Source organism: Pan paniscus, chromosome 5, assembly GCF_029289425.2.
Source record: "Pan paniscus chromosome 5, NHGRI_mPanPan1-v2.0_pri, whole genome shotgun sequence".
NCBI lineage: Eukaryota > Metazoa > Chordata > Mammalia > Primates > Hominidae > Pan > Pan paniscus.
The window spans coordinates 16,175,450-16,201,193 of record NC_073254.2 but is presented as its reverse complement, the minus strand read 5'-3'; the positions used below and the strand labels follow the sequence as shown (position 1 = coordinate 16,201,193).

Genomic DNA, 25,744 nt, shown 5'->3' with positions numbered 1-25,744 from the left:
GTCCCCTGCCGGGTCGGCAGAGTTACCTTTGCTGCTGCATCCATGAAAGACCCTTTCTCCTTGAGCTAGTCGGGGAACCCACGGTGGCCAAGGAAATGCACCACCTCCTTCTACGGACACTTTCCTCCTGGCTGCAGGAGCTTTCTGGTGAGTGTTTTAGTCTCTTCCCAACTGTTTCTTTTAACCAGATTTCACCTGCACGAAAGCCCCCAGTAGGGTGTCAGAATGTGGGGAGAGTGGGGGGATACTTGGCGGGATTGCCCGAGCCTCAGTCCCTAGCCTGTCACCTCTCTGGGGAGTGTGGCAGTTCAGGGCCATCATCTTCACGGCAGCTACGTTCTGCAGAGTATTCCGTGCTAAAGCCAGGAGCTTCTGGGGGAGGGTGGTGGGTTTCACATGGATCCTAGCATTTCCTGCCCATGTTACAGGCATGTGAAACACTCGGTTCTTCTCTCTTATGAAAAGAACTAGAACGAATGGAGTCTGTACATGTGGCCTTCGGGCATTGGGGTGGCTCAGAGGGGAGGAGAGGTGCTTAGAGTTGGTTTTTTGGACAAGACCCAGTGGAGCAATTCTAATTCCCTCTCTGTTGAATGACAGCCAACACTCTTGTGCTGTTGATCTTCTCACCTCCGTATTTGTTTATGAATTATCTGGAAAGGTGATTGTATGAGCTTACCGAGACAGAGTTCCAGGGGCCCCTGGGGGAAGCCGGGCAATGTCTCCACAAGCAAAGCCATGTGGGAGGGCCAGTGGAACACGCAGAGGAAAGCCCCTGTTCCTTGCCACCGAAGAGAGGGTTTTCATGCTCTGAATTGGTACAGTGAGCTCCCTATAAGCACTAAACTCACCCGGTGAAACATTGGCTCTTTATTTTGCGCAATTAAAGAGATGACCAAGGTTATGGAAAATGTTGAGAGTAAAGGTTTTGACCTGACAACTCATAGAATACCCTTCAAAATAAGTATTACCAACATTTAAGAAACTTTTTTCAAAAATCAAAAGAAAGCCTTGAGTTTTTCTGACAGTTCTCTGTTTTTATTTTAAATCAAATTTTATTGTTTGAATAGCAAACCATGAGCATGATTTAAATAGAAAAAAGACCTAAGAAGATAGGCATTGAGAAGCCTTTCTCCCATTCAGGTCCAAATCCCACCGCCAAATATAACTACTAAGCAAATATAACTTCGATTAGTTTTGTGGGAGGGCAGGTGGGAGTACGTCCATCCCTTATGGAAATATATTCATAATTTTGAAAATTCTTATTTTTCATTCTTTCATGACCAATACAACCTTGCTTTTTTCACTTAATATGGCATCCTGTTGGTCTCCCCTTTGTACACAGGGCCTCCCCTTTTAGAATTGCCTGGTATTCTATGGGGTGGAGAGGCCTCAGTTGATTTAACACGGCCCCTATAGATGGATACTTGTGCTGTTGCCAGCCTTGACCATAACAAACACGGATTCAACAGAGCGCCTTGGCCATATGTCATTAAGTATGGAAGTGGGAGCATCCACAGGGTAAATCTCCAAAGTCAGATTGCTAGGTCATGGGGCCATGCACTGACAGCTCTGATAAACAGAAAATCCCTCTTCATCAGCGTCTTACCTCCCTGCCCTCCTACCAGCCACAAGGAGATGGACTGTTTCTTCACAGCCTTACCAACCTAACATGCCGACCAGTTTTTGGATTTTGCCAGTCTGATAAGTGAGAAATGTTATCTCAATGTAGTTGAATTAGAATTTCCTTTGAGTTCTTTTCATACATTCTATTTCTTTTCCTGTGAACTATTTATTCATTTGTCCACCTTCCTATTGGGTTATTGGACTTTTTCTTCCTGATTTATAGAAGTTCTTTATGTATTAGGAAGATTAACCCTTGTCTATGATATGAGTTACAAACATTTTTTCCCCAGTTTGTCATTTGTCTTTTGACTTTGTTGATGATGTATTTTTCAGTTTTCTCTTATGCATAAATAAATAATGGAAAGAATAGTACAATGATCAACTGTATGTCCACCCTCTAAATTCAACAATTTGAATTGACATCGGGTACCGCTTCTGCCTTATCTCTGTGTGTGCACACGTGTGTGTGCTCATGTGTGGGCATGTGTGTGTGTGTTTGTGTGCTTCTAGACACCAAGGACTTCTGTGTGTACCTTCTAAAAATAAGGACGTTTTATTATACACTCATCATACCATTATCACATCCAAGATAATTTACAATAATTCCCTAATATCATCTCACATCCGTACTATCTATGGTGTTTTCCACATAGAAGTTTTTGATTTTTATGTTTAGATTAGCCAATATCCCTCAATCTTTTTTTAAATGGCTACTGAAGTTTTGCGTTACAGTTAAAAAGATCTCCCTCTTCAAGGCTTTAAAGGTAGATATCTGCCCTTGAATTTTTCTGCTACTTTTTGTGCTTCTATTTTCTAATGTTTAGATCTGTGATACATTTGGAGTTACTCCGGCACATTCTGGGAAGGGCGGGTCCACTTTACCTTTTTCCAGATGGCTGCCTGATGGCACCGGCCTCCTTTATTTAAAAGTCCATCTTTACTGCCACCAAGCTAAGATGTAGTCTTGATCATATATTCGTTTCACATATTCATTTGACCCTGCTTCTGAGTTTTTGACTCTTTTCCACAGGTCTGCCTTTCAGTTTTAATTATTTAATTAACACCTTTAGAATATGTTTTAATACCTCTGAGGGCTGGTCCTTCTTCATTTTTCTTTCTTTTCAGAATTGTCTTGCTTCTTCCTTTTTTTCTCCATATTAACTTTAAAACTACATGTCTAGTTCCAGAAAAATCCTCTTTTAAAAATGGAGATGATGTTCATATATAAGTGACCTTAGAGATAATTGATGCCTTTTTTTTTTTTTTTTTTTTTTGAGATGGAGTCTTGCTCCGTCCCCCAGGCTGGAGTGCAGTGGTGCAATCTTGGCTCACTGCAACCTCTGCCTCCCGAGTTCAAGCGATTCTCCTGCCTCAGCCTCCCAAGTAGCTGGGATTACAGGTGCCCACCACCCCGCCTGGCTAATTTTTGTATTTTTTAGTAGACACAGGGTTTTACCATGTTGGCCAGGCTAGTCTCAAACTCCTGACCTCAGGTGATCCACCTGCCTCGGCCTCCCAGAGTGCTGGGATTACAGGTGTGAGCCACTGTGCCTGGCCATTGATGCCCTTTAATGCTGAGTCTTCCTAACAAGAGATGAGTAAGGTCTGTCCTTCCATCCACACAGCTCTACCCTGTGTTCTTCAGGAGCATTTTGAAGTTTCATCCTAAAGGTCTACACATTTCTTGTTATGTTTTTCCTGTGTATGAATGGCTGAGTGAAACCACCCGAGATATGGGAAATGAGACCTTATGAACCCCCCCAGAACTGTGTTCCACCCCAGGAAGGCAGCTGCCATGGGCCATTCCCAGTCGCATCTTTGTCTCCCTTCTCTGTAGATGTTTGCTTTGCCGCCTAGATGTAACCCCTAAACCATACAGGGTAGTGGTCTTTCTTGTGCCTGTCTTAGAGTTTTCTGGAAGTGGCGTCATATTGCCTGGGCTTTTTTTTTTTTTTTTTTTTTAGATGGAGTTTCGCTCATATTGCCCAGGCTGGAGCGCAGTGGTGCAATCTCAGCTCACTGCAACCTCCGCCTCCCGGATTCAAACAATTGTCCTGCCTCAGTCTCCCAAGTAGCTGAAATTACAGACATGTGCTACCACACCTGGCTAATTTGTTTGTATTTAGTAGAGATGGGGTTTCACCACATTGGTCAGACTGGTCTCGAACTCCTGACCTCAGGTGATCCACCTGCCTTGGCCTCCCAAAGTATTGGGATTACAGGCATGAGCCACCGTGCCTGGCCAACGTGGGGTCTCGGTTGCTTCTCTTCCTAAACCTCAGGCTTGTGAGATGGAGCCTGTCTCATGTGCGTCTCTCTGGTTCACTGTTTTCATTGCTTATAATGCTCCTTTGTTCATTTTCTACTCATTTGTGTCCGCTAGGTGTTTGGGTTGCTTCCAGTTTGGGGATGCTATGAAGAGGCTCTGTGCAGCTCTCCCATTCAATGCTGTTGTGCCCGTGCATGCATTTCTGTGAAGTGTGTCCCTGGATGTGAAATTATTGGGTCACAGGCAGGGACACTGTCGTGGACGTTACCAACGATGTACACTCCCGGGAGTACTGTCACTGAGCTCCGTGTGGCCCACGTCCTCCCCGAGTAGTGGCTTCACATGGCGGTGATTCCTCCCTTGTACACCTTGACTAACGTGTGTCCCAGCTCCCGATCCCTGTGCGCAGTCTTCTTCTCTGGACGGTCCCGCTTCCAGTGTAGGGCCCCAGTGCTGTCGTGCTTCCTATCAGCCAAAAGCTTTGTGGTCAGGGACAGTGGCTTCAGGCATGGCTCTAGGTGGGCGGCCACACATGAAGGTGGGAGTTGGTGAGATGGGGCGCTGCTGGGACGGCGGCACAAGGAGAGCACATGAGGGGGGAGGTGACGTGCCCGGAGCCAGCCTCCCAGCATTGGGTTCTCAGGTCAGTGCACCCCTCCGCTGTGGCCAGCCCCTCCCCACCCTGTGGCTGTCGCGTGGGTGAATCAGCCCCACAGAGAGGGCCCGGGAGTCTTTCTGCCCACTGTCTCTGCTGGGGTCTTTGGGACTCACTCCATGAGCTCTCCAAGCCTCACCTCCCCAGGCATCTTGGGTAACTCTGGGCAGGCCAAGTCCTCTCTGGGCTCAGGAGTCCTTCATCTGCTCTCCTGGTCTCATAGGACAGTAGCCCTCACCCACCCCAGGCCTGACTCCCTCCTGCAGCCTCTCTGAGTCCCTCCTTCAGCCATTCTGACAATGCCCAGCTGCTGCTTTAGTACAAGGACGAGCAGGAGACCCTGGTGTAGAGGATCCCCACCATCCCAGAGCCTGCAAGACAAAGGCTCAGGTAGAAGAAGGAGGGCCAGGGGCTGCAGGAAGGCAGGAGGATGCCAGGGGGAACCGAGGTAGCTGGAAATGTTGCTGAAACACACACTCACATGCCCCAGCTTGCCCCCCAAGCCGGCTGCACTGCTTTCCCCTCCTCAGCCCACTCATGGCTCGGGTCAGCCGACGTCCCATCCTGTGCCTTTCCATGGTGGGAGACCACCGCGGGATGGACCTGTGCCCCTGACCAAGCCTGAATTATAAGATAATTCTTGTGCTTCTAAAGGCTTCTTTCTAAGGCAGAAAAGTAGACACAGGTTCTGAAGATTCTAATCCCAGAGTTCTGGCTTTCCCCTCCCTTTGTGGCCCCCAGTTCCACCAGCAAAGCATGGGGTGCTTTCCGGCCACCCTGCAAGCTGGGCTCCCAGGTGAGTCATCCACGACCTCTCGTCCAGGTTTGCTGGCTCATGGATTTTTCTCTACGCTGATTTTATCACTTCATATAAAATTGGACCTTGGTTGTTTTTAGCCAATGCAGTATTAATATTTTTTTTAAAGTAGACTCATGAGAGTGTTCCCCAGCTGGGGCATGAGTAATCCATCCCTAAGCTGCTCCAAGTAACAATCCTGTTAGTGGACCGGAAAGCTGCTTTTTCTCAGACCATTGATTTCAAAGCTAGAAAACAGCAGGTAACTCTCTCACATCTTTGTGTATCTTTTTTTTAAAATTTAGAGCAAGCGGTTGTGTGTTTCAGGGAAGGATAGGCTTGGGATGGTTGTGGGAAGGGGAGGATAGATGGCTCGTTCCGGAAGAGAGCAGACCTTGGTCTCTGCCCCTGATGCTGTGGTGGCTCCAGGCTAAGCGAGGAGCTCACACAGGGGAGGACAGTGGCCCAGGACCGTCCCCAGCCACCAAGTCCACTGGCTTCACTATCTGCACAGGTGCTTCCCTCTCGGAGGTGAATTTTCAGAGCTACTCGCACCTTCAGGGAAACCTGTTCATCATCTCATTGTCCTCCTGGACTAGGGAAGCTGGTATAACAGAAGGGTCCTTGCAAGGAGTAGGGGGGAGGAAGGAGTGCACAGGAAAGGGGGGAAGGGCTGGAAGTGAGGAGGGGTGAAATGAGGGGGGAACGCACCTGACACTAACCTGGGCTCACTCCCCTGTCCCTGGGGGCTGCTTCTTTTGGAGCTTGTTACCCCCTGTAGGACAATGTCCCTGACAGTTGACCTTGCTATTCGTAGCACAGGCAGGCCAGCAACCACGGGCCCTGGAAGCTGCAAGTGTATAAATATATCATGGGCTCCTTGGCCCTGAGCCTGGGTGTGGTCTGCAGCTGCCCAGGTCTCCATCCTGGGCAGAATGGAAACCTTCTTCATCGGGGAGGCCCTGGGATTATTTGTAGGTCATTCTTGCCCCGGTTGACTTACAGCCACGGCACTTACTCAGTGTTTAATGCTGTTGACCCTCTCTCCACTGCTCAGCCCTCGCAGCCTGCAACTCAGCTTTGTGGCTCCTTTCTGGAAGGTTTCCAGTGTCTCAATGTTCCTCTGAACTTGGGGTGCTCCAAACTGTCTGCGGTCTTCTTCTGGGGCTGAGCTAAGGTTGGGATCTGCAGAATAAAGGACGCCTTGTTCTCACCCAAGCCTGCAGTGTTTGCCTCTTTGTATGCACCCAGTGTATCATGTCTTTAAAAAAAATTCCTTTCTGTGACTACATTACATTATGTATTTATAATGACTCTGCTGTTCACTGATACACCCAGACCATTCCTGGAACCTTGCTTTCCCCCATCATCTTCCCACTGTTTCTCTATATCTGCCACTGGAGCAGACATGAACTAATAAAAATGTGGCCTCTCTGCCTTTGGAGGGCTTTGATGTGGTGATGAGTATGTTCTTCCCAGGTAAAGAAAAGTCCCATCCGTGGTCTCTTTTCAGCCTGGGGAATGGGGTGCATCTCAGCCCAGGTCTCTTTGCCTACTGGGGTGCTAAACTCAGGCTGCAGAATCTCTCTAGAAATCAGAAAGGATGAACTCTGATTTCAGAATCTGAAGGGATCCCTTTTCCCTCCTGTTAGGGGAGATAGGGTCAATGGTATTCCCATCATCAGTTCCTCTTCAGTCTTTCTTGCTCATTTCTTCCAAGATATTACCTGATTTTTTTTCTTGCAAATTACAAGGTAAGATCATGGAGTTTCAGGCCAGAAGCCTATTAGGGACTAATTTTAGAGCCGGGGCATCTGAGCATCAGAGGGGACACATGTGACCTGACCACAGTCGTGGTTAGCTGCTGGTGCCCTGGACCAGAACCCATGCAGGATGTTTTCCGGACCATTTGTTCAAACAGCTAATAAATGATCAATAAATCTGATGTAAGCGAGAACTCACCGGGCGTTTCCCCACAATGCCTCATCCTCAATTTATGAGGAGGGAATTTGTATGATTTTTCCTGTGCGTGGCCACTAGGCTTGAATTCATCATACCTAGCCTAGCCTCTGTGGAAAGGACTGTGGTCAAAATCTGACTAATTCATTAATGAATTTATGGTCTGTTCAAAGCCCACGTAAGAAATGGAAAGAACCATGGCCAGTCTGTGACAACAGGAGGATTTATTTGGTATGAGATGGTTACCATAGAGGGACTCTTTATAATTTGTTGGATACAAGGTTCTTGCAACCGTGGAATTTTGGACATGTGGCATTATTGTTTTTGGAGAGCTGGTGGAGTAACCCACTCAATTATCAGTTGTGCTTGGATGAGCAATAAATTCCAGCAAAGAAATGCAGAAAGCAGAGCGGCAGGCCTTCTCCCCAAGAGCGCCGGGTGCCGCGCAGTCCCTCTCACCCCTCCTGCGTCTCACTGGCTTTTCCTTGCAGTTTCATTTTTGAGGTGTTCAAAAGCAGGATTTTCTACACAAAATAATAAAATGTAAATGTAAAAACAAATCCCGCCACTGGCGTTTGAAGGCAGGTTGTTGCACACCCAAGTGCCAGCTTCCTTTCCAAAAGTGGAACATCACGGAGGAACATGGGGCCCCGGCTGAGGGTGCGCGGTGTTTATTCTCACCTTTGCCCTCAGGACTCAGTGTTCCTTCTTTCCAGGGACAGCTTGACACAGATGGCATCCAAGGTTCTCTTCGTCCTTCTTGGGACGGTTGTTTCTTACCGTTTAATGATCACAGTGTGGAAATGTAACATTGAACTTTGAGGCCGCTGTTGTTTCCAAATGTTTGACAGCTACCTGCAGTTTAGTGTGCGTGTATTCCGCCCCCTTTCAGTGCCCATTTTCAGATATTCATCCTCATTTGGGACTTTTGACCTGTCCTGGATGCCTTCCAGCCTGGGCCAGGTAGGAGTGTGGCAGGCATGGCAGGGGCAGGCAGGGCTGGCAGGCACAGCTGCCCTGACGGGTGGGGATGACCAGCCGGGGCTCGGCTTTGTCTCCACACCACAAATGTCTTCCAAAGTTGGCCTGCAGCTGGCGGGGCTCCTGAAGCCTGAAATGGACCAGGGGATGCTAATATCTCACCTCTCTCAGTTCAGGTCCCCGGCTGCAGGCAGGGGGAGATCTGGGCAGCCAGTGTCCTGGGAGAAGGATGAGTGTCCCTTGACTCTCTATGGGACATTTGCTAGCAGAAGCTGGAGGGGCCGCAGCCAGAAGGAGTGGCCAAGTGAGGGGGTATTCAGGCCAAAGCAGTGGTGGGAAGTGGTACCTCTGAGGGGGTGTGTGGAGGCTGTCTAGGCTGGGGGCCCCCTGGCCGGGCCCTTTCCATTTGCTCTCTGTCTATGTATTTGTTACACATAACAGAATCATTTGACGGCAGTTTCTGATAGGGCCCTGAAGTCTATTGAAAATGGTGCATCTCAGTTGCTTGGCTCCAAGGGTGTCGAGTATGTTCCATTCACTCCAGAACAGGGTTCTGAAGCTCAGACACTCCCAGCAGCCTGGCGTGGCGGCTGTGCTGAGTGGGAGTGGGACAACCGACCTAGGGGGCAGGTGCTCTCAGCCCCACAGATGATGCCACACGGGACGGTGGGCCTCACGAAGCCTCATTTTCCAATCCACGGAGAGGAGCAGGAAACCGGGACTTTCAATGGTGGCGACTAATTCACCTTTTTCAAAGAACCAACAAAATTCCCTGAAGGCCAAACACGACCATTTTGGGTCTGTTTGCTTTCCCATGGTCACTAGTATTTTCTAGACTTCCTCCGTGAAGTCAAGAAGAGACACTAGGTGGTCTTTCCTAAAGAGCTTTGTCTTAAATTCCTGGGAGTTAATGTACCCATTAAGTTAGGTTATCCATTGAGCAATGCTGGAGTGTGGGCCCTGGCTGTGTCTTTTTCCAACTCCTCCTCTTTCATTATTGCCAGGACTAGTTGTTCTGCATGTTATTTCATAAACTGACCTCTAAGAAATACGTAGTAAAATAGCATGATAGAATTTGAGAGCCGAAGTCCATCAAGCTGGGGTGTGAGAACAAGTGAGAAAGTCCTGTAGGCACCATTAGGTCAATTGCAAATGTAAGTGCATTCCCGGTCTCAGGGATGTTTATGGGGTCTCTGTGGAGGTCTCTGTCCTATGCAAACATTCTGCGCCCCCCACCCCGCCAGCTGCGCCTCGGGTGCTTCTGGGCTTGTGAACTGACCTCAAAGACAGTGTTTCAGACCCTTTTCGAGGCTAGGTTTTCTAAACCCCCGGCCGTGACCCTGCAGCACAATGGGTCATAACTAAAAATTAAAAATGAAGTTTTAATTTCCTTTCCCACTGGGGCCAGAAGTTCAGAGAAAACAAGGCTAGCAGGCGGTTTACTGGCAGCCTCCTTTTCCCAGACCTTGCCGCCAGGAGTGTCTGTCACAAAGCCTGTTGAAATGTGCACTTTAATCATCAAAACTGCATTTTCGGATTGTGGGGAGCCACAGTGCTGCTTTCCCATCAGAACAAGGCCAGCCTTTCATTCCCCGCTGAGCGCCGTCTTTCCTGCTTTGGCTGAGGTCTGGGCGTGAAGAAACGTTTCAAAATAGGGCTTCCGGGTCTGCCGGTTTTGGAGAGAGAACTTCTGGTGTTACTGGAATCCTTTTCTTTGTGAACAGGAGCAAATGCAGTCTGAAGCCCTGAGACCACAGCCTCTGTGGCCCGTGGGGGAGTCAGTGTTACGCCTGGGCTGAGGCTGGAGTGGGGCTGGCTTCTGGCGTGGGGAGGCTGTGGGGCAGTGGGGGTCTTGGCTGTCTTCCTGGTACAGTGGGATGATTGCCCAAATCTCCCTGCTTCCCAGGTGGACGTGACTCTCCCATGAGAACGCCACTCAGGACGCTCCTTCCCCTCTTTCACTTTGCTGCTTACAGCTTGAAGCTGTGGGGGAACTGTCAGCTGCTTACTATAACCTCAGCTGCTTTTTCTAAAAACCAGACTTGCGCTTGTAAACCGCTCCCAGGGGATCGCTGGCCACTGCCTGCATTAGCTGTGAGGTGACAGGGCTCTGTGGGCTGACAAAGAGCCTGGGAACTTGGAGCTTGTGAGTTTTATGGTCCCAGCTCACTCCAACACCGAAGCCCTCTGAGGCTGTTCAGGGCCGGGGTTCCCAGGCCTACCCACACCTACAGAGGAGGCCTGGCCAGGGCAGGCACTGGGGGAAGGCTCCAGGCGCCTGTGTGGGTGGGTGGTCATGGCCCTGACACCACAGGGCAAGCCCAGGGCCTTAACAGAACTCTGCCCTTGTTGGGGGGTGGAGGGGGGTTGTGTGAAGATAAAATCAGTGCAGGGGATTAGGAGGAAGGGAGCTCAGGTTTATTGAGTTGCTAGCTGGGACAGTAATTAACACTTCAAGGCACGGGAAGGAGAGACCTAGTGAGCAAACACCAAGGCAGCCCTCCCTGCATTCTCCAGACACTTAGAAGATGCAAGGCTGAGAAGGCTCTGCTGTTTTTTTCACAGATGAGAAAGCTGAGACTCCAGGAGGGTTAGCGTGGAACTCAGGGACACAGGGTTCACAAAGGTTGAGTCAGGGACCCTGCCTTTTCCCCTGTGGGAACTGCCTTTCTAGGGCCATCGAAGAAATTTTCAGAGCCAAAAAATCTGATCATGATCTGATAAAGGAACTCATCATTCATAATTTAAACTGTTCTGGAAAATCAGAGCTGTGGCCATCAGGTCATTATATGGGGACAGGATACCGCCTGGGTCATTTGCCAAGGCTGCTGGTCTGGATGGGGCCCATTGTGGGTGCAAGGCCTGGAGCTCACTCAGCTGAGAGTGGATGCCTTGGGGGCAATTGTGCAAGCTGGGAAACCTGGGGTGGGAGAGAAATCGCTGAGTGAGGATTATTCAAAGTTGCCTGTTCCTGTTCCAGGCCGTAAAGTCTGGCCCAGGATTGCAGATGGGCAAGAACTGGGCCTAGTTGGTGCAATCTTGCTTTAAGTTGTTTGCCCTTGAAGTAGGAAACAGCAGTGCAAAGAATATAAAGGAGATGGGGTGTGGATGGCAGCTGTGGCTCCCCTTGTCCCTGTGAGTTTCTCAGCTCTGTGCCCAAGCTCCCTGCTCTTGGCAGGCTGCACGGCGTGGGTCGACTGCCAGTGTGGGGGAATGTTGAACCGTGTGCTCACTGCCTTTTATATTTCTAGCCACATCAGCCCCAGAAACAGCAGAGACAACCATAGAAGGCAACGCCTCTCCTCGGTGAGCCATGTCCCCCAAGGCTGGCGTGAGGGGCGCTGAGGTTTATGCGGAGTGATTGCTGGGCTGCCTCCCTTTCTCTGGGCCCAGGAGTTTCCCTCTGATGCCTGCTAGGGGCTTTCCGTGAGCAGGCCTGGCCATGCCCACACATGATAAGGAGACCCGACTTTTCACCCAGAGGTTGCCACCTGGCAGCTCACAGGTTGGATTCATTCTGCAAATGTGTTTTATTGGATCCACATAGTGTTTCCAAACATTCTGAATCATTATTTTAAAAATCAGGAATATTTAAAGTCTGGATCTCTAGCTTCTGTTTCAAAAGTCAGACCATCTGGCAATACTGTACCTGCATTCCACGTGACAATTGGTGATGGGAAGCCCTGTGAACCTGGGGAGGCTATGAACACATCTGCGGATGATCCTCAATCAGAAAGCAGACCATGAGAAAGGGCAGCACACGGATGCCTGCTCCTGCTCTGCTCACCTGTGCCTCTTTGTGCAGCTGGATCTGCCAGCCTATTTGAATCTAATCCCCGTTCAATATTTGCATTTTTATGAATACCCCTCCCTTTGATTCTTTGCTAACCAAACAACTTCCCTATTATAATTTGGCTTTAGTACTGACCACCCTGAATAAGAGAAGGCACCAGATCTCTGGACTGTGGTGAATGCAACCAAGTAAACTCTACCTTGTGCAACACTTCAGCCCCCTAACTCATTGTATCCCTTCCTTTTTAGCATCGACAACTGTAGGAACTGGCATCTGTACGGAATCGAGGGGCCTGGCCAGAGGCTCTAACTGCTCTAACTGAAAAAGCTGCTCTAACTCCTGCGAGCTCACCGGCTAGGATTCCCCAGCGTTGATGGCAAGTGGTTCTGGATCTCTCCAGCATCTCACAATGCTCTTTTAATTTCCACCTGCTGATCAGGAGGTATAAGAGAAGGAAGCAAATCTGAGAACAGAACTATCACTGGAACACATTCTGAATGTTACCCCCAGTTCCAGTTATCTTTTGCTGTGTAATAAGCCACCCCAAACTGCAGGGCCTAAAACAGTCATTCTCTTTGTCTGACAGGTTCTGTGGGTCAGATTTTGGTTGGGACTTGGCAAGGACAGCTTGTATCTGTTGCACAATGTCTGGTCCTTAGCTGAACAGCTGGGGACGATTTAAATGTTTGGGGCTGGCATGTGGGCTGAGATGACTTGATGGCTTGGCTTAGCTGGGTTTCTCCATGTGGCTTAGGCTTCCTTATAGTATGGCAGGCTCAGGATAGCCAGACATCTCACAAGAGAGCTGAGGATTCCTACAGCAAGTCTTCATCAGACAAGGCAGCATCTGCGTGATATTTTATGATCTAGCTTTGAAATTGCTTATTTTATTATTTTTAAAAGGAAAAACATATTCCAATACAGATTGGTTTTAAATGAAAGTAATTTTATCTCCCCCTCCATCCTTCCATTAACAATTTCTTAAATATTCTCCCCTAAGCATGATTTTGCTTAAATAAGCACATATGATGTACTCACTTCTGGAATGGTGGTGTGAGGAGCTCCGTGGACATGTTCCTTAGCCAAACAACCATAGCTAATTAAAATTATTTTGTTAAATCTCAACCATTTAAAACTTGTGGATGTTGTCTTAAGAGCATTAAATGAATTAACAAATAATTTTTTCAAGAAACTCTATTAAATCTCTGTAAGAAGAGCAAGGGTCTGTGGAATTTAAGCCGCAACCTGCTTTCCCTACCAGCTCATCATGATGGCAGTCACACTCCAGGTGTGTGTGCTCAAGACATGGGGCTTCCTCTCCCACCAGCTCTCAGTCAGGGGCTACTGTACCTATTCAGAAGGGGCAGGCCACCAGCATTTCACATCTTCCCAAGTTCTGTGTTGAATAAGTTAAATTGCATGTGAGTGTGGCTGAGGTCAGGGGCTCCCTTCCTCCATTCAGCTCTTTTTCATAGAGTGGAAGCTCTACCCCAGATGTGGCAGGCTAGGAATACTGCGACCCCAATAGCTTTTGCCCAGCTCACTCATTGGGTAGAAGTTCCATGCTGGGAGAGGCAAGGCAAAAAGATCAGAGGGGCTACTTTCCCTGCCCAGGATGCTGCTCATAAAGATGGGGTGTTGCTCAGCAGTGGGGAGAGATTTTTGCCTGGCAGAAAGTGGGCCTTAAGAACAGAGAGCTCCGAAGCTTTCCGTAAATGAGCTGACTTTATTTAGAACAGAATGTGGGGGGAGTTTACGCCTAAGGGAGCTCTCAAAAACAATAGACATTCTGGTGGTAAGCATTGAAGAAGAGGCTGGAAGCTCCATGAGAGCAATAAGTGAAACTGTGGATCAGCTAGATTATAAAAAAATAACCATGGAAAGAGACATCTAAGAAGGGCCTTCTTGAGGCTCAAAAACAAAAACAAAAAATCTCAAAGCTAGCTCAAAAACTATCCTTGCAAAGGGGCTTGAACTTGATTGACTGAGACCGTGGAGCAATGTATGCACCAGGACACTATCACAAACAATAGAGCAACCAACAGGCAATTAGTAGAGTCTAATAGCTGGATGAGATATCAAGAGACATAGAGATAGACAGCTTACAGACAGATCAGGTAAACAAACAGTGAAAGAGAATCCTGCTAAAACCACTGTTATCCCATGATGACTATGTACGTGCTCAAGGCTGTGCTTTCTAAGGAGCAACATCAGTGCCTTTACACTGCAGGAAAAGTGGACTTCACCCAAATGGGCCAGTCAAATTACTAAACAGATAAACAACAAAGAACAACAATCTCCAGAGACAGGGGCTTCAGGGAAAATCAGTATTCTGAGTGGCTATAGTATATTATCTAAAATGTCAAATTTTCAACAAAAAATCATGAGGCACACAAATAAACATGACAGGGAAACTCATACATGGGAGGTAAAAGCAGATAACACAAACTGTCAGAGGGCCCAAACACAAGACTTAACAAAGATAACCATCACAAATATATCCAAAAAACTAAAGGCAACCATGCTTAAGGAAGTAAGAGATGATGATGCTGTCTCATTAAATAGAGAATATCAGTAAAGAGATAGAAATGATTAAAAAGATTCAAATGGAAATTCTGGAGTTGAAAAGTATAATAACCAAAGTAGAAAATTCACTAGAGGAGTTCAACAGAAGGTTTGAACTGCCAGAAAAAAAGAATCAGCAAACATGAAGATATATTAATAGAGATTGTGAAATAAAAAACAGAGAGATAAAAAATGAAGAAAAATGAACAAAACCTCAAAGAAATGTGGGACACCATAAAGTGTACAGATATACGTGATGATTATATAAGAAGAAGAGGGAGAGGAAAGAGCAGAAAAAATATTTGAATAAATAATGACTGAAATGTATCACATTTGATAAAAAATTAATATACATATCCAAGAGCCCCAACAAACTCCAAGTAGGATTAATGCAAACAAATCCATGCCCAGACACATCATATTAAAAATGTTAACCCTCCAAAACATTAACAGTTGACTTCTCATCAGAAATAGTGGCATCTAGAAGGCAATGGGATTCCATATTCAAAGTGCTAAAAGAAAATATCCAACCAAGAATCTTATATCCAGAAAATCAATCCTTCAAAAAAGAGGGTATAATAAAAATATTCCCAGATAAACAAAAACTAAGATTTTATTGCTGGAAGACCTATCTCACAAGAATACTCAAGGGAAAAATTTTCAGGTTGACAAGTGACCCCAGATGGAATTTTGAGTTTACATAAAAAACAAAGGGCATCAGTAAAGGTAAGCATGTAATTATAAAAGACGTGGATGTAATTATAAAATAAATGGATATTTATTCTTTCTTCTCTTAACCTATTTGAAAAGCAGTGGTATAAAACAATATGTATTTAATTGTATTGTTGAGCCAAAACATATAGAAATGTAATATATTTGACAAGAACAGTATCAAGGAAGTGAATGTGAACAAAGCTGTATTTGTGTAAGACAATAACACCAGATGGCAATTGGAATGTACAGGAACAAATGAAGAGAGCTATAAATGGTAAATAATAAGGTTAATGTAACAAACTTCATAATTATAAACTTGTTCTCCTTTCTTCTCTTCTTTAAAAGACATAAAATTATGTAATGCAATAAGTGTAACTGTACCATTGGGTTTGTTATATATATATATATGTATATGTGCTATTATTGTTATATATATAATAGCATAAAAAAGGATGGAAAGGTATAGAGCTATGTAGAAGCAACACTTCTATATCTTATTGAAATTAAGTTACTATAAATCTGAAGTAGATTCTCAGTTAAGGTGTATATGATAAACCATATAAAAGCCACTAAGAAAATAACTCAGAAATACAGTGAAAAATTATTAAAGCAATTAAAATATTACACAAGAAAATATTTACTTAATGCAAAAGAAGCAGTAAAGGAGAAACAGATGAACAAAAAAAACATGAGATATGTGATATGTAGAAAACAAAGAGCAAAATGACAGACATAAGTCCAACTTTATTTATTTATTTTTTAAATTATACTTTAAGTTCTAGGGTACATGTGCACCACGTGCAGGTTTGTTACATATGTATACATGCGCCATGTTGGTGTGCTGCACCCATTTGTCCAACTTTAAAAAATAACATTAAATGTAAATGGATTAAACAATCCAATGAAAAGGTTGATATTTTCAGACTGAATAAAAAAAAAAACCTAACTATAAGCTTTGTGTAGGAGACACACTTTAGAACTAACAATACAAATAGGTAAAAAGTAAAAGGATGAAAAAACATTTATCATGCAAACAGTAACCATAAGAAAGAAGTGGCAGCTCTGCTAATATCAGACACTGTAAAACAAAAAATGTTACTAAAGGCAAATACAAACATTTAAATTGATCAAATTTATCAGAAAAATGTAATAATTATAAACACATATGTACCTAAAATAGAGCCTCCTAAAAACGTGAAGCAAAAACAGAAATGAAAGGAAAAATAGACAATTCAACAATAATAGTTGGAGACTTCAATATCCCACTTTCAGTAATGGCTAGAACAACAAAGCAGAAGGAAGTAGAAGAAGCAAGGAAGTAGAAGACTTGAGCAACACCATAAATCAACTAGGTCTTTGAAATACACATTTCACCCAACAGCAAGATACACATTGTTCTCGAATGCACATGGAACATTTGCCATAAGTGACCATATGCCAGGCAGTAAAACAAGCCTCAAGAAATTTTTTTAAAAAACTAAAATCCTATAAAGTATGTTCTCTGACTACAATAGAATGAAACTAGAACTCAATAACAGAAAGTTTGGGAAATTTACAAATATGTGGAAATTAAAAAACACCTCCCTATGTAACCAATACATCAATAAAGAAATCACAGGGGAAATTACAAAACCCTTAGAGGCGAGTGAAAATGAAGATATAGGATGTTGAAACTTACGGGATGCAGCTAACGCAGTGTCTAGAGGGTATTCAATAGCTGTTAATACCTCTGTTAAAAAAGAAGAAAGATTTTAAATCACTAGCCTAGTTTTCCACCTTAAGACACTGAAAAAAGGAGAGTAAATTCAATCTAAAACAAGCAAAAGGAAGAAAGTAATAGAGATTAGGTCGGCTATTAACGAAGCAGAAGAAAAACAATAGAGAAAGTGAACAAAACCAAAAGTTGTTTCTGTGAAAAGATCATCAAAATTGACAATTAGCTAGACTGACCAAGAAAAAGAAGACTCAAATTACTAACATCAGGAATAAAAAAGATGACAATTCTATTGACCTCACAGACAGAAGAAGGATTATAAGGGAATACTATAAACATTTATATGCTAATAAATTCAAACAACTTAGACGAAATGAACATGTTTCTAGGAAACTCAAACTACTAAAACTGAATCAAGAAGAAATAGATAACCTAAATAGACCTGTGAAAATGAAGAGGTTGAATTAGCAGTTTGAAAACTTCCCACGAAAATGGCCTAGGCCCAAAAGCCTTCACTTTTTAATTCTCCAAACATTTAAAATAGAGTTAATACAAATTATTATTTTTTTAAAGAAAAAGAATAGGAGGGAACAGTTACCAAGGTATTCTTTGAGGTCAGTATTACCCAGATACCAAAACCAAACAAAGACATCATAAAAGAAAGGAAAAAAAAATAGAAAATAGCCTTAAAAGGGCAAATCCAAGTGTTGTTGGCCTTGAAGAGGTGGTAGAGAGACAGGAGCAGAAAGTTTATTCAAAGTGATAATAACGGAGACCTTTCCAAACCTAGAGAAAGATATTAATATCCAAGTAAAAGAAGGTTCTAGACCACCTAGCAGATTTAACCCGAAGAAGACGACCTCAAGGCATCTAATAATTCAATCATGAAGGTAAAGGATAAAGAAAGTTTCCAAAAAGCAGCAAGAGATAAGAAACAAACAACATACAATGGAGCTCCAATACATCTGGCAGCAGACTTTTCACTGAAAACCTTACAGGCCAGGAGAGAGTGACATAACATATTTAAAGTGCCTAAGGAAAAAAACTTTTACCCTAGATTAGTATATCCAGTGAAAATATCTTTCAGACACGAAGGAGAAGTAAAGGCTTTCCCAGACAAACAAAAGCAGAGGGATCTGAATACCAGATCTGTCCTATAAATAATGCCAAAGGGAGTTCTTTAATCTGAAAGAAAATAACATTAATGAGCAATAAGATGTGATCTGAAGGTACAGAACTCACTAGTAATAGCACGCAGAAAAACACAGAATATTATAAAACTGTAATTGTGGTGTGTAAATTACTCATATTTTAAGTAGAAAGATGATAAGATAAACTGATCAGAAAAAATAACTACATCAACTTTTCAAGACATAGTGCAATAAGATATAAATAAAAACAACAAAAAGTTAAAAAGTCTGGGTGTAGTGGCTTACATCTATAATCACAGCACTTTGGGAGGCCAAAGCAGGCAAATCGCTTGAGCCCAGGAGTTCAAGACCAGCCTGGGCAACATGGTGAAACTCTGTTTCTACAAAAAATTATAAAAAAATTTAGCTGGGTGTGGTGATGTGTGCCTGTAGTCTCAGCTACTCAGGAGGCTGAGGTGCGAGAATCACTTGAGCCCAGGAAGTCAAAGCTGCAGTGAGCCGTGATTGTCTGCACTCCAGCCAGGGCAACAGAGTGAGATACTGTCTCACAAAAAGAAAAAGGTAAAAAGTAGGGAGACAAAGTTGAAGTATAGAGTTTTTATTAGTTTTCTTTTTACTTGTTTGTTTATGCAATCGGTGTTGTCATCAGTTTAAAATAATGGATTATAAGATATTATTTGCAAGTCTATGGTAATCTCAAATCTGAAAACATACAACTGGTACATAAAAATAAGGAGCAAGAAAAGAAACAATTCCAGTTACAAAGAAGAACAAACTAGAAGGATTCACACTTTCTTTTCTTTTTTCTTTTGAGATGGAGTCTTGCTCTTGTCGCCCAGGTTGGAATGGCACTATCCCGACTCACCGCAACCTCTGCTTCCCGGGTTCAAGTGATTCTCCTGCCTCAGCCTTCCGAGCAGCTGGGATTACAGGCCTGTGCCACCATGTCCAGCTAATTTTGTATTTTTAGTAGAGATGGGGTTTCTCCATGTTGGTCAGGCTGGTCTCGAACTCCTGACCTCAGGTGATCTGCCTGCCTTGGCTTCTCAAAGTGCTGGGATTACAGGTGTAAGCCATTGTGCCTGGCTAATTTTGTATATTTTTAGTAGAAATTTTTTGTATTTTTAGTAGAAATGTTGGCCAGGCTGGTCTCAAACTCCTGACCTCAGGTGATGCACTCGTCTCGGCCTCCCAAAGTGCTGGGATTACAGGTGTGAGCCACAGAGCCAGGCCAGGACTCACACTTTCTGAAATCTAAATAGCTGCAAAAGAATGAAATGCTTAGGAATAAACTTACAAAAGAAATAAAATACATATATTGAAACTACAAAATGTTGTTGAAAAAGACCTGAATAAATGGAATGACGTCCTGTGTTTATGGATCAGAAGATTCAATATTTTAAAATGGTAATACCTCCTCCCAAACTGACCTACCAACGCAAAGTGATTGTATCCTAATCCCAGCTGACTTGTTTGTAGAAATTGACAAACTGGTTCTCAAATTCATATGGAAATTCAAAGGATCCAGGATAACCAAAGCGTTCTTGAAAAAGAAAAACAAAATTGAAGGACCCACACTTCCTGAATTCAAAACTTATTACAGAGCTTATGCCTTATGCACCAGGATCCATTCTCAAAGCTGGCCTTGAGCAGATGGTTCTTCTCCTTTCCAGTGCTCTTCAATTCTCTGCTGCAGTTTTATGTTTCTGTCTGTGACAATTTTTCTTCAACCCAAGAACTTCCTTTAGCATTTTTTATAGTGCCAGTGTGCTGATGATAAATTCTCTCAGCTTTTGTTTTTCAGCAAACTGTCTTTATTTCACTTTTAATTTATTTTCTTTCTTTTCTTTTCTTTTTTTTTTTTCCTCAGTCAGGGTCTTGCTCATGTCACCCAGGCTGCAGTGCAGTGGTGGGATCATAGCTCACTGTAACCTTGAACTCCAGGACTCAAGTGATCTTCCACCTCAGCCTCTTGAGTAGTTGGGACTACAGGCACACGCCACCATGCCCTGCTAAGTTTATGTTCTATTTTTGGAGAGATGGAGTATTGCCCAGGCTGGTCTCAAACTCCTAGCCTCAAGCAATCCTCCTGCCTCAGCCTCTCAAAGTGCTCAGATTACAAGGAATGAGCCATCATGTCCAACCATATTTCACCTTAATTTGCAAATAACATTTTTACTGGGTATAAAATTCAAGGTTGGCCGTTTCCTTCAGCACTGTAAAGATGTCATTCTATTGTCTTTTGGTTTCCAGTTTCTGTTGAAAAGTCAGCCATCAGTTTTATTGCTGCTCCTTTGAAGGTAATGTGTCTTCTCTTCCTCTGACTGTCACTTTTCTCAGGTTTTTCAGTAGTTTGACTATAGGATGGTAGGCGTGTTTCCTTTGATTTATCCTGCTTTGGGTTTCTGAGATTTTAAAATCTGTGCATTGATGTCTTCTCATAAATTTTGGAATATTCTTGGCCATTATATCTTCTGCCCCATGTATTGCTTCTTCTCTGGTCTCTTGCTCTTCCTCTTCTAGGACTTTGGTTACGTATATATTGTGTTTTAAAATTATGTCCTCAACATGCCTTCTTTTTCTTCTCTGTGCTTCAGTGTATATATTTTCTATTTGTCTCTAACTTGACTTCTTTTGTTTCCAGCCTTTTATGATACCCACCTGAAATTAAGAAATTAAGATTCTTAATTTCAGATAGTTTTTCAGTTTTATCATGTTGACTTGATTGTTTTGTATAGATTCCAATTCTCTGTTGATTTCCATTCATCTTTTCCTCTACTTTCTGTTGATTTCTGTTCATCTTTTCCTCTACTTTCTTTAATATAATGTTATGTATTTGAATATCCTTCCCTTCTAATTCCAAACCCTGGATTTTTGGTAAGTTTGCCTCTATTGTTCATTTTTGTCTTGATTTTTGATCATACCTTCCTGTCTCTTTGTTGTTGTATGCTTACACACAAAATAACTACACCAGCTCCATATGATTTTTTAAAATCAGGAATGATCTTCATTTTCTTTTCTTTTTCTTTTCTTTTCTTTTTTTCTTTTTCTTTTTTCTTTTGAGATAGAGTCTCACTCTGTCGCCCAGGCTGGAGTGCAGTGGCATGATCTTGGCTCACTGCAAGCTCCACCTCCCGGGTTCATGCCATTCTCCTGCCTCAGCCTCCTAGTAGCTGGGACTATAGGTGCCCGCCACCACGCCCGGCTAATTTTTTTTTTTTTTTTTTGTATTTTTAGTAGAGACAGGGTTTCACCGTGTTAGCCAGGATGGTCTCGATCTCCTGACTTCGTGATCCACCTGCCTCGGCCTCCCAAAGTGCTGGGATTACAGGCATGAGCCACCGCACCTGGCCAGTCTTCATTTTCTTCTGTGTAGCATCCTATGATTACCTAAATGAAAAGGGGATCTGAGCTGGGCTGGGACTAGGTTGCAGTTTTAGTAAAACTTGGTTCAGCTCTGGTTAATCCCTATTCCTTGGCTGTGGTCCTTTTAGGCTTTGAATTGAGCCTAGCTATTCTTTCTCTCTTCAGCCTTAGACGTTTTGTCATTCCAAGGTTTTAGCTTAGTTTTTTACCCTCTGCTGCTAGATGTAGCTTCAAAATCTGACAAACATGTTGTAATGAAGACCTGTTGTTTCCTTGTTCTAGGCTCCTTCTCTCTAGCAGGACATTATCTTCACAGCACTGTGAGACTGTGGAAGATTTTACTCTGTCTTTCTGGCCAAACTCCGCAGTCTTCTACACCACCCCTGCATTCAGCCAATGACTAATGAGGAAAGCCAGCTTTGCATTTGGCCCTCTCTCGCTTCCAATTCTTTGGGCTGGTTTGATGCAACTGCCAAAAGCTCTGATGGCATCTCCTTACCTGAGCCTAGCACCTCTTTTTGGGGTCAGAGTTGGCAAATGCTCCCAGGAAAAAAAAAAATGGCCAGTGATCCTTGGATTACCTTGAAAGGACTTCTTTCTTATTTGAAATTTAGTTCATCTAATTATTGTTGCTTTTGCGTCTCTCCAGTGCCTTTAGAAACATGATCATTCCAATTTAGCTTTTCAAATTGCAGCAGAAATGCTGCCCTTTCCTGATCTCCTATATTATACTCAAATTTTTTGATTTTTAATTACAACTCTCTTGGGTTTCGTGTGTTGTTTGAACATGAGAAACCACTTGATGAAGATGACTGTACATTACACAGAGAACTGGAGTTTCATTGAGTACATTTCATGTTAGGCATGAGCAAGAGGAGTACGGATATCAGGAAGCTAAAGGGGTGGACTATAGTTGACACAGTTGATTGTCTTCTCAGGATTTATCCCTTGCTTCTTTCCTCTTAAGAGGAAAGTTCAGGCATCTACCTTCCCATGTGGTATTCGCTTTCATATGACTTATGGGAAAGCTAATTCTCTACTTAGCTTTATGGAGTGGATCTAATTGGTATAAGTATAATCTCATCTCTATTGCTAATGATTTAGTTAAGGAAAGCATAGGTATTCCCACGGTTTGGGATGGATGGATTTTTGACACTACCTTTGCATGTGGGAGATTCTCACCTGGGAAAGGTGGAAAACAACAAAGGTATGAGGTTTTATAATTTAGTTTCTAAAGCAGCATCAGAAGCTGAATAATGTTTAGCTTAAGCAGCTCAGTGATCTCAATGTTGTTCCAACATGTGGCATCATATGCCCCAAGTAGCCTCTTAAGGCAAAGTGTGTCTGTTTATGTGTGATCCAGTCCCTGATCATTCGCATGAAAGCGAATAAGGCCTCATTGTAATGCAAGGTATTAGATCCCTTTGCAACTCATAGTGCCATAAATCAGAGCCCTGTGGTTGACTTGGCCCTTCAGTTTCATCTGCAATAACAATTGAAGCTCTGTCTTCAGAACTGAACTGGATACATAGCTAAAGTCAACCCAGGGAGTGACCGCTTTTCTCTGGCATTATATCTTCATTTCCCCCATAATTCATTTGAACAGGAATTTCTGTGGCTTAAGCCAAGAAATAGCAGCCCATTCACATTTGTAAATGCTCCTGCATAGCTATAATTATATCTTTAATAATTGGGCCCTAGCGATGTTTTAGTTTTATGCCCATCAGTATTTCATGCTTAAATGAATGAAAAGTTTCATATTTTCATTTCTTCCTTCAACAAACATTGACTGGTCATTTGCTATTTCAGGCACTGTGTTGGGAGTAAGCAATGTGGAGTCATCTCTTCCCCCAGAGAAACACTGACAAGTATTAGCTCACAGACATGTGTGCACAAAGATGGATGCTCACAGTTGTCCGTTGGAGCACTGTTTGAAGCAGCAAAAGGAACCAATTCAACTTTCCCTGAGTAGGAAAATGGCTAAATAAATGGTAACTTATTCACAGAAGGGAATATAATACAGCTGTTAAAATTATGAAAAAAGGTACATATTATACCATGAATAAATCTCAAAAACATCAGTTCTAAAAAAAAGAAAGTAGCTAAAGTATCCACCCAGCCTGATACCATTTACATAGACCTTAAAGATCCAATACCTGCAATAGTATATCTTGATCAGGAATTTGTATGTGTGAAATAAAATTACAAAAACATGCTGTAAGATGGGCATTTCCTCTGAAAAGGAAAGCATGAGGGAAGTATGGGGGTGAGGCTTTATCTGGTCGGTAACATTACTTTTTTTTAAGAAGAAAGATGAAGCCAAACAGACAAACTATCAATTTTTGCTTAATTTTGGTGGTGGGTATTAAGTGTCAGTTATATATTTTTTTCTGCATGAAATATTTTAACATGAAAACAACATTTAAATAAAAAACACAGAGGCATTATCTGTGAGTATAATAGCTCACATTTTAGTGAGGAAGAGAAACAAGCAAACTAAGAGTGGTTTGATAAATGCTGATAACACAAAAGACAGGGCAGCTGCTGGCAGCTCAGCCTGGGGGCTTGGGAGGACCTCTTGGAAGAGGTAATGGTTGACTGAAATGTTGAAAAGCCGCATGGAGTTAGGAGGACAGGTTGGAGAGGAACATCCCAGGAAGAGAACAGAGCCATTGTTGATATCTCCATAATGGTAGAATAATAACACACATTACTAAAAATTTATCTTGCTAACCAAGGCCAAGACTCCCCTGGGTTGGAGATAAGATAAGCTCCCCTTTCAGCAGCATCAGAGGCTGCTCAGGGCCTGTGACATACCCTTGGAGAAGAATCCTCCATATGCAAAGTGGCTAATGGTTAACTTCTAAAAGAAAATAGCTGAATCTGATGGCACTATGGGCCAACTACCACTTCTAAGAACTTTACCTGTTTTGACTCACTTAAACAGCCCCCTGAGGAAGGTACTATTATAGTCATCCAATTTACAGATGGGGAAACTGAGGCACAGAGAAGTGAAATAATTTGCTCCCAGATACTCAGCTGTAAGGGGCAGAGCCAAGATTTAAACCCAGACAGTCTGGCTTTACAGTCTCATGCAAGGTCCCCAGAAGGTCTCTCTCCTGGGTCCTGAGATATTACATTGCCTAGGCTCTCAATACAGCATTGAGCTTAGCTGCCTTGGTTCCAGGCCCTCGCCTTCTGGATTCAACCCAGCTACAAAAACCCTCAGCCCTGACTTTTCATTCAATGCCTGGCTCCCAATTTCCAGCAAGCCCTTTCTGCCTTGACTCCATCTGCCCTGGCTCTTGAGCTGCTCATGCCTGAACCCCATCCCATGCCTGCCCCACGCCCTCTCCTGCCTCCTGTCTTACAGCTTGCCATCCTGCCCACCTGAGGCTCTGCCTACTGACATGCTATTCCCAGGACAAGACCAGCTTCCAGGACAAGCACTGCACTCAGAAGCCATGTCATTCAAGTCAGGGGCAGGCTTGTTAGGGTCAAAAATGGTCCAAATTCTGGGGATGTCATTTGAAAAAAGACTGTTTTCAGGAAACAATCTTCCTATCTGTGGTGATTTTGAAAATATAGTTCTCAAATTGTGTGTAGGAAAGGAAAGTAGCAATATGGGTGCAGGAAGAGCATGACTGTGTGGATAAAAAGATGATGTATGCACATGAACATGCAGAACTGAGAACTTAGGTTAAGTTACAGCAAGATATGGCAGGTACTGTGGTTTGAATGTGTTCCCCAAAGTTCGTGTGTTGGAAACTAAATCTTCAATGCAACAGCAGGACCTTCAAGAGGTGATTGGGTCATGAGAGTTCTGCACTCGTGAATGGATTAATGTCAACATCATGTGAGTAATAGGTTTAATAATTGGGCCCTAGTGATGTTTTAGTTCTATGCCCATCACTATTTCATGCTTAAATGAATGAAAAGTTTCATATTTTCATTTCTTTCTCCCCTATCTTTCTCATGCACACATGCACTCTCTTTCCCTTCCATCTTCCACACCATGGGACAACACAGCAAGAAGCCCCTTGCCAGAAGCAAGCCTCATGACTTAGGACTTTCCAGCCTCCAGAATTGTAAGAAATAGATTTCTGTACTTCATATAAAAAGTATGATGTGATTGATGCTTTATATGTGCTTCTC

General features: G+C 43.5%; 1 protein-coding gene across 1 annotated transcript in view; it reads left to right on the top strand.

Moving 5' to 3' along the window:
* The window catches only part of GMDS (GDP-mannose 4,6-dehydratase), a 697,044-nt gene extending 674,599 nt beyond the window's left edge, over positions 1-22,445 (top strand). Inside the window, exon 10 of the mRNA XM_063605120.1 lies at positions 12,328-22,445. Coding sequence (XP_063461190.1) covers positions 12,328-12,342 — 15 coding nt within the window. The 3' untranslated portion in view covers positions 12,343-22,445. The remainder of the gene's footprint in view (positions 1-12,327) is intronic.
* The last annotated feature ends 3,299 nt before the right edge of the window (positions 22,446-25,744 follow it).